We start from the raw sequence: 9,976 nt of genomic DNA, 5'->3' as shown, positions 1-9,976 counted from the left end.
TGCAGCTACATCTAGTTATAGGCTATATAGCCTATATCATTGGATTAGTATTTTTAATGATGTAACCAATAGCCTGTGGGATGGGGGAGGAGATGAGGTTGTATTCATGTCATACACAACATTTATTAGTCCAATAGTCGTTGGTGGAGAGATTCTGGCTCCAGAGGAGCAGTGCATCGCGCTGTAAGGTATTCTCGTCGTTAGAGGAGCGACGTCAGGTCTGCGTGGAAGAGAGGGAAGGGAGAGGGGGGAACGAGTCAAATAATTCACTCATCCCGGTTTTTTAACAATTCAAGGGATTGAGCAAATTCTTTTTTGTGTTTCCAAGAAAACATCACACACCAAGTTCGTTCTCTCTAGCTCAAATCGCACTGCACACGCGCAGAGTAGGCAACAGTCAGTTCACGAGAGTTGAATCACACCAAGTCAGTGTTAACACCGGCGCTCACGCGTGTCCGGGAGTTTACTCGAGAACCGTTATTCCGGAGAAAGATAAGCAAGCCTATTAAGATGAGATGCTGGACGACTTTCCCTAACTACGTCCCAATGGAACGTAACTTCCTGCTATTTCCTTGGTGAAGACAGAAAAGTACCATTTGGAAAATAAATGGATTCGAGCTCATAATATTTCATGAGGTAATATAATAATATGATTTCCTATGTTCATTGTAACCTGCCTATCTTAGGTGCTTTGTGCATTGTAAACAAGCTCAGGCATGGAGTCAATCTGAAAACGCCACAGTTGGATAGGCTCAGCTTCTTTAATGCGATTAGTGTTAGGATATACTTTCTACTTTATTTTTTCCAGCGTTATTTGACTGCCTTGATAGTGATGGTGAACGCGACAACGCTATCTGTAGCCTATTTCAACAATAACAGCTACAGCAGTGTCCTTAACCGTTGTTGTATGATGCGGTGATATTATGGAGATGTATAACAGTCTATGGTCACACGGTCTATAAAAAACTTAATTTTAACTGATATGAACATGTAGCCTATAGTACAATTGGAAAGTCACTACTTCTTTACATTTCACATATGCTCAAAGAAGTTATAGGTTATATGCTTCTTATTTTCACAATATAATTTTGAGGTTACTATAAATTTGATGAAAACAGTTGTTACATAATTTACTCAATTTCTCAAAAATTTCAAGAGCCCTTGTCTGAGATTGTACGTTTCTTTATGGATCGTAGCCTAGATGCTGTGTAGAAATGACATTAAATGTCATATAAAACACAAAAATACCAGTCTGATCCATGTTTCAGGGCCCTGTGATGGTATTCAAAGCTTATTTACATTAAAGCTATGAGAACTATGGATGCAAGGACTGACCATCCATTATAGTAAAATGATACTTTTAACCATGTTTTGATGCTATACAGTGTTTGTTTACATTACGTTGTTTACAAACATTGGACTAAAACAAGCTTTTATTTTGGGTTCTGATGGGGGTATGACAGTTGAACTAAGCTCATGAGGCATTTACAAGTCATATTCTTCAAGAATCAATGGGTGTATTCATTTATAAGTCCAAAATTGGTGTAGCAACTTTCAATTCAAGCTTTATGGTAATATAAAAAGTTAAACAAACAACAATTCTATCTGTTCTGTTTAAGATGAAAAATAGTTCTTATCCTTAAATAATGTTACAAATATTATTATTAGTATCATTATTATAATAGTTAACGATGAATAATGATAATGATAATGATAAAACTATCATTAATATTCATAATAATATATTTAATTCGTTTATACAGACTGACTGCCAGATGATGATTTTAGGACATGCTTTTAGAATTATATGATCACAAATTACAACCAAATAATTTAATCTACAAATGGGAGTCTAAATAATGTCCTTTTCATTCAATAAATACCTAAATACATAACTCAAACAGTTATGTTGGATGTCTCTAAAATGTGGACTATAAACAATTACACAAATTTACAATAAATAAAATCATATTTTATTTTTCATTTGACTCTTAACATTACATCCTGAGATGTTCTGTTAAGTAGTATACTGACATTTGAAGCCAATCAATCAACTAAACAACTGATTAAAACATAGGCAGTATTCACTTTTGTGGAGGGAATCGAACATTAGAGAACTGCTTTCCAGGTTAGAGATTTTACAGCACCATACTCACTTATTACTTTGGTACCATTACATTTTTGTTGTGATAGGTCAGTTTCACATCCAAAATAATTTTGCACAAATGGCGTGCTAACAAGCTCAAGGCTACGTGATGTGATTCTACTGACATCGCTGAGTAGTAGCTGCCAGAGACGTACATACAACAACAATAAAGGTGCTCTCTCTCTGTCTCTCTCTCTCTCTGCAACACATCACCAGATGCATGAGACTGGCTGCTGCACAAAATGGTAGGTCAGGTTTGAATTTATGGTAGCTGTCTCAATAACATGCATCATGCATCATGGCTATGCATTTCAGACTGGGAGGCGAAAACACAGACACAGATACACTGACAGATACAGGCAAAGACACACACGCACACACACACACACACACACACACACACACACACACACACACACACACACACACACACACACACACACACACACACACACACACACACACACACACACACACACACACACACACACACACACACACACACACACAGGACAATCTGCCATGAATAGTTTAGTGGATTATATGTCTGGGAGTGACACAGATATAAACAGAGGGCTAGCTCAGTGTGTTTAGTTAAACAGGGTAAGTGAAAGGGCCCTGTTCAGGAGGGTAAAAAAGTACCACGGCTGATTTGCAGCGCGCCTTATCTTTATTCGCTTTAGCAAATGTCTGCGTTGGTTTACAGTTGGAGCCCCTTCTCTTTCATCCTGAGAGAGAGCACTCACATTGTTTACATGCCTGAGATTAAGGGAGGGCCGGGGTGAGTGTAAAAACTATCCAAAATGTACACTGTATACCTTTATATCTGCGTCGCAAATGGCACCCTATTCCTCATATAGTGTAGTACTTTTGACAAGGGCCCATAGGACTCTGTTCAAAAGTAGTGCACGATATAGGGAATTGGGTGCTATTTTGGACGTAGATCTACAGTTTGAGTATGTATGGTAAAATGGCTGGGGGAATGGTTGCTATGGGAGAGGAGAGGGCATTGTGAAACTGAACTGTATGGAGCAGACGAGGCTATACCAGGCTGTCTGTGTGTCTGTGTCTCTCATGAAAAGATGTTTGTCTTTGAGCTGGGTTTAGAGCTGTGAGAGCACGAAGCTTAGCTGGTGATCTGGACTAATGGAATGAACAGTGTTTAGGAGCCGTTACATAAAACTATCCCCCGTATGCTAGAAAAGTAAATATTTAATCCAACTCTTCTGAAGAACAAATTAATCTTGACCCCATGTGCTTAATATCGTGGTCTCCAAGCATGCAGGCTGAGTAATTAGCTTATGTCTAGAGTTTCTTATGATTTACGGTGTTAATATGCAAATATATATTTGGAATATTGTAATTTCATTCATCAAACTAAACGTCAGAGAATCAAAATGGAGATGCTATAACAGAAATAGAAATATTCAATATGGCCGCTGGTACACCCATCACAGAGCGCAGACTTTAGTAATTGTAATTCTATGGCCAGAATGTTGCTTGAATATTTATGATTACTTAGTAGTTGTGTATTTACGATGACCTAATAAGCACAACAGTGTAGTCATATGTGGGAATAACGTCACTTGAATGGGTCCGGTAATTCAAATTCTATGTGAGGAACAATCAAGTTTGCTAGCTACTATTCAATCTTTTCATATGAGGGGAGAGCAGAGCAGAGGGTGCAGTATATAGTAGACGATTCCTCCATGAAACTCACGTGGGACCTCTCTGCAAACATAGATCAGATCTACTTTGCATGAATGAAGGCCCATCATCATAAAGTATTTGGGTCATTGTAACCAAATTCCCCCAATGGCACATGGCCCTTGCTGCAGTGATCCACCTTGAAATGACTTTGCCTACACAATTCAACAAATATTTCTATTAGAAATGTTTAGTAGCTTGGGGACGAAACAGTGACCTGGTTTCCAAGAACTAAAACATCTATTCCAAGAAATGTCCCACAATGAGAGAGCATGCCTTGAATGAATTAATATGCAGTTTATTTTTTTATTTTTTCATTGCAAATATTTGTTTTTGAATACACACCTTCAAGTGTGTATTATTGCAGTGCAAGAATGAGGCATTGACTTCTGCATCCTTGAAATTTCCTTGTAAGGTTTGATTTGAAATAATTGTATCTACCAGAAATGTTAAAACATTTAAACAATTTACTTTTGATTCATCGTTCAATATAAATAGTAATTCATAAAAAATATATACTTTTCAGACACCAATTGAAGTAGACGTGTCTTTTACCCAGACCAGATTTTCTTTCTAAAACAGACAGGAATTCCATTGAAGAACATCATTCAAGGTGTGGGATGACAACAATTAATGATCTGATAAAACATTTTTTTACGGAGTCCCCTTTAGTTCCATTTTTTTCTCCCATTGGTCATTCTGCAGATGTTCATTAGAAAATATTGAATTAATTAGCAGCTTTCCAGTAAGATGTGTTCAAATTTCCATACAGTATTAATATACATAATTATTGTAGAAGTACAAAATGAACAGCAATTACAGTACAAGTACATTATGTAAATGCACTTCATGTCAATTAGTAGTTGAAAAAATAAATAATAGCTAAATTAAATATTAGGCTATGTTTTTAGGGGCGGGGTTCATCTTTGTATCTTGAAGGTCTGTTACATTGTGTTTGTGCATGGTGTATTTTGTATTTTGTCCAGTCCATTTCATGGGAATGTGTTATTTAAGTATTTTACGAGACAGTTTAGTATTGGTTTGGAGTCAGTCTGTGTATTGTAAGTCTGTTATTATCTGTAGAGATGCTCTGTTTTATTTTAGTATTATAGTAATTCTATGTCACAGATATCCTCTTACATTACTATATAAATTCTATATAAGTTCTATATGTAATTCTATGGTCTGTGTATTGTAAGTCTGTGTATTGTAAGTCTGTGTATTGAACTGAAGCCGTTGTTCGTCTCATAGAGATGCTCCAGGAGAAGGCCTCAGCTGTGACGGATGACAGTGTGACTGGGGTCCAGCCTGGAGGGCCCCCAGACCTCAGCCCTGACTCCGCTCACCTGGGCCTGCCTACAACTCCCAGCATCCCCCAGGGCAATGAGCCAGACCAGGTAATCATGGGTATTGTAGGCTCTCAACACAGCCAGAAACACAACTGCAAAGGTATTATATGTTCAGAAGTTTCCTATTCTTGGAAATGACGAAATGGGTATGTTTCCTTGCTCTCAATTTCAATGATTTTAGCTATTATTAAGGAAGTCGTTGACTTGTTAACAAAATAATTGGCCATATTAAGTCGTGGGTGTTTTTATTTCTTGTCAGGGAAGAGTAGGTGGACATCCTATCAATTGTGAATGATTTATTGAGAATGAACTGGTTTAACTTGAAAATGCAGATGGCATAATGTGAGTTGTCTATAAACCCACAACATGTTGCCAACCCTCATGGCTGTCTCTACCTTTCTCTATTAGAATATTGAGAACATCAAGGTTCTTCTTCATGAGAGGGAGCTGTGGAAGAAGTTCCATGAGGCGGGAACAGAGATGATCATAACGAAAGCAGGCAGGTGAGTACCTACAGTTCATATATCACAGCAAATACATGGGATATACCATATTAGTCGACTAGCACTACACATTCTATACTATACTAAACTGTACCAGACTCATCTCAGATTCCCCACAAATATGTGTCACTTCTGCAAATTGAGTAGCTGCTTTCATTAGTGTTAAAATGTAGTCATTATGGCACCTCCATTTTGAGTAGCTATGGCCATCTGTTGGAGCTAAGGCAACCAATTACACCATGCTACAGTTATGTCATGCTGGGTCTCAGGTAGAGAAAATGAAGAGACATCATTTCTGCCCCAGTGAACATCTAATTGAAAACACAAACCCACAGCTCTGCTCTGTGTGTTAGATTTAATGCTGCCCCGTGGATTAGACAGTCTGGCCCTTAACCTGGACTTTAACCAGAAGATGACTAGATTCTCTCTAACCAGCCTCCGCCCACCCTTCATTCCTCACAGGGGCTTTTTTCCCAGTCCAAAATGTAAAAGGTCACCACAATTTTTCTTTAATGCCGCATCAACTGTGAAAGATGGGCTTTACCTTGTCCAGCTGATAAAGTGTGCTGAGAATCCTTTAAAACCTTTGAAGGGCCCGGCCTCAGAGTGATGCTTAGCTACGCATCTCCACCAGCTGCGCTCAGCTGAAAAACCTGACTGACTGAATAGGCTTATACAGTCAGTCAGCCTGAGAAGCCAGAGAAGAGCAGGGTGGCGTCCGAAACGGCACCCTGTTCCCTTTATAGTGCACTACTTTTGACCCGAGCCGATGGTGAGCATGAATAGGCTGCTATATGGGACGCACACCAGGTTTATGTTGCTCGGTAATGGAGCAGGAGCAGCTACAGTGTGTAATTCAACAATTCTAAGAATGAACTCTGTCTGAACTGATGTGAAGATAAAATGTTATTGAACATAAAAATGGATTGTAAATGAAACCAGTTGTAGGCCACAACATTGTGGAATGTTATAGGTAGGATAACAAAAAACTATAGGGGTCAAAATTGTAATCTGAAATTTTTACAGGTATATTTCTATGTAAAAATTATGAGTAAACATAGCAAGGCCACTTCACTGCTACACCAGCTCGAGCTAGACATTTTGCACTGCATGCTCTAACAGAAATATTGTTGTTCAATTGGCAACTGAGACTGCCAAAACAATTCAATGCCAATCTATTCCAACACCAACTTCTTTCAGAGAAGTATCTGGAAGGAGTATCAAGCAGTAGTGCTCGGAGCTGCTAGATGCTAAAGGATCTGACGAGCTAGCAGGTTTTAATCCCTCTCAGTACTTGAAGAGTGAATGAGTAAATTAATAAATGAATGAATGAAGGTTCTCAGGAACATTTTATCTTGTAAGGGATGACAGTGAGAGGTCAATATGCTATAGAGGTTGTGCAGTGTCTGGTCAGCACTCCTTGGAAGGGGCACAGTGCAGCTTGGCCCTTCAGCCTCTTACAGCGCAGCTTGGCCCTTCAGCCTCTTACAGTGCAGCTTGGCCCTTCAGCCTCTTACAGTGCAGCTTGGCCATTCAGCCTCTTACAGTGCAGCTTGACCCTTCAGCCTCTTACAGTGTAGCTTGGCCCTTCAGCCTCTTACAGTGCAGCTTGACCCTTCAGCCTCTTACAGTGTAGCTTGGCCCTTCAGCCTCTTACAGTGCAGCTTGGCCCTTCAGCCTCTTACAGTGCAGCTTGGCCCTTCAGCCTCTTACAGTGCAGCTTGGCCCTTCAGTCTCTTACAGTGCAGCTTGGCCCTTCAGCCTCTTACAGCGCAGCTTGGCCCTTCAGCTTCTTACAGTGCAGCTTGGCCCTTCAGCCTCTTACAGTGCAGCTTGGCCCTTCAGCCTCTTACAGTGCAGCTTGGCCCTTCAGCCTCTTACAGTGCAGCTTGGCCCTTCAGCCTCTTACAGTGCAGCTTGGCCCTTCAGCCTCTTACAGTGCAGCTTGGCCCTTCAGCCTCTTACAGTGCAGCTTGGCCCTTCAGCCTCTTACAGTGCAGCTTGGCCCTTCAGCCTCTTACAGTGCAGCTTGGCCCTTCAACCTCTTACAGTGCAGCTTGGCCCTTCAGCCTCTTACAGTGCAGCTTGGCCCTTCAGCCTCTTACAGTGCAGCTTGGCCCTTCAGCCTCTTATAGTGCAGCTTGGCCATTCAGCCTCTTACAGTGTAGCTTGGCCCTTCAGCCTCTTACAGTGCAGTCAGTGAACTCCTTACTGAGGAACGTAGATGTAGTTTGTTATTGTGAGTGCAGCAATCCCCGTCTTAATTCTTGCTCTTCAACGTACCTAGGCAGTGCTCCAACTCTCTCCTCTCTCTCTTTCTATAGGCACAGTGCTCATTCTCTCCTCTCTCTCTGTCTGTACACAGCCAGTCAGTGGGAGCGGTGGCAGAGGGGTGATAAGAGGAACACGGGCCCCGCTTTCAGCGGCGTCTAGCGGTGGCCTGGAGCACTCCATCATCCCCCTGCCGCTCCTTTTGATCTCCCTCAGTGTTGGATGTTCCCAGAGACTGGATGGGAGTCCCAAATGGCACCCTATTCCCTGTATAGTGGACTAGATTTGACCAGAGCTCTATGGGCCTTGGTCAAAAGTAGCACATTATAAATGGAATAGGGTTCTATTTGGGAACAGCCTGGATAGATCCCTTGACTGGAGGGCCTAGGAGGCAGGGAGGCTCATAGTGCTGGGCTGCTAGGAAAGAAACAGCTGGCACACACCACACAAACACACACCCACACACTGACACTGATATCATACACATTCTCCATCTCCATTTCTCATTCTCTCCAGTCCTCTACACACACAAACACTCTCTCAGGCACGCATGTTCACAGAAAACACATGCCTTGGGAAAATGTGGCAATCAGCTTGTCCTGACTTGTTTGACCTTGTTTTGACAGGCACTCGCTCTAATAAACGCATCCCTTTCCATTGTTCATCATTGTCATATTCCGTTTTTGATGACACAAAGGCATGCTTTAGAGTAAAGTCCTGCACCTCAAGGGGATGGGCAGTAAAGATTAGATATTTCTTCATAGCTGTTTGGCAGCTTTGCTATGGAAACCACAGCATCTGTCATCAGGCAGGGCTGAGGTGGCTGAGCCATCGAGGTCCTCGATTAGCCATTAGCAATGCTAAGTGATTCAGTGTGGGCCCCCTCGCTGAGCTATGCTGTGGACCCCGTCGTGGAGATGAGTATTTTGGTAATGGACTCAGATAGGGAGAGGGTAATTCTGGGGCCCAATCGAACACGGTTTCCACCGTAACTATACACCACTATTTCAACTCATGAGTCATGTCTGTCAGAAAATGGAATCATTCTTATGGATGTGCTGAAAAGCCATCAGCAATAATGTCAGGCTGAGTTAAAGAGAAATAGCCTGATATCCTCCTAGAGACCTCCTGATCTGTTGACACAGGCCTCAATATGGGCCTGGTTGGAGGGTGTGAGTGGGGCTGGGATGAGCTGCAGGTCTGTTTTGGAAGTTCCCCTCAGATTAAAATCAAATCAAATCAAATTTATTTATATAGCCCTTCGTACATCAGCTGATATCTCAAAGTGCTGTACAGAAACCCAGCCTAAAACCCCTAACAGCAAGCAATGCAGGTGTAGAAGCACGGTGGCTAGGAAAAACTCCCTAGAAAGGCCAAAACCTAGGAAGAAACCTAGAGAGGAACCAGGCTATGTGGGGTGGCCAGTCCTCTTCTGGCTGTGCTGGGTGGAGATTATAACAGAACATGGCCAAGATGTTCAAATGTTCATAAATGACCAGCATGGTCGTATAATAATAAGGCAGAACAGTTGAAACTGGAGCAGCAGCACGGTCAGATGGACTGGGGACAGCAAGGACTCATCATGTCAGGTAGTCCTGGGGCATGGTCCTAGGGCTCAGGTCCTCCGAGAGAGAGAAAGAAAGAGAGAATTAGAGAGAGCATATGTGGGGTGTCCAGTCCTCTTCTGGCTGTGCCGGGTGGAGATTTTAACAGAACATGGCCAAGATGTTCAAATGTTCATAAATGACCAGCATGGTCGAATAATAATAAGGCAGAACAGTTGAAACTGGAGCAGCAGCACGGCCAGGTGGACTGGGGACAGCAAGGAGTCATCATGTCAGGTAGTCCTGGGGCATGGTCCTAGGGCTCAGGTCCTCCGAGAGAGAGAAAGAAAGAGAGAATTAGAGAATTCACACAGGACACCGAATAGGACAGGAGAAGTACTCCAGATATAACAAACTGACCCTAGCCACCCGACACATAAACTACTGCAGCATAAA

At 41.9% G+C, this 9,976-nt stretch overlaps 1 protein-coding gene across 1 annotated transcript in view; it reads left to right on the top strand.

The window, feature by feature from the left end:
• Positions 1-232: 232 nt before the first annotated feature.
• Positions 233-9,976, top strand: part of LOC112234750 (T-box transcription factor TBX4-like) — a 28,277-nt gene continuing 18,533 nt past the window's right edge. Inside the window, exons 1-3 of the mRNA XM_024403035.1 lie at positions 233-636; positions 5,105-5,250; positions 5,611-5,705. Coding sequence (XP_024258803.1) covers positions 5,107-5,250; positions 5,611-5,705 — 239 coding nt within the window. The 5' untranslated portion in view covers positions 233-636; positions 5,105-5,106. The remainder of the gene's footprint in view (positions 637-5,104; positions 5,251-5,610; positions 5,706-9,976) is intronic.

This window comes from Oncorhynchus tshawytscha, linkage group LG13 (genome assembly GCF_018296145.1).
Source record: "Oncorhynchus tshawytscha isolate Ot180627B linkage group LG13, Otsh_v2.0, whole genome shotgun sequence".
In the NCBI taxonomy this organism is placed as follows: Eukaryota; Metazoa; Chordata; class Actinopteri; order Salmoniformes; family Salmonidae; genus Oncorhynchus; species Oncorhynchus tshawytscha.
Note: the sequence above shows the minus strand (reverse complement) of the source record. Positions and strands in the feature narration are given on the sequence as shown.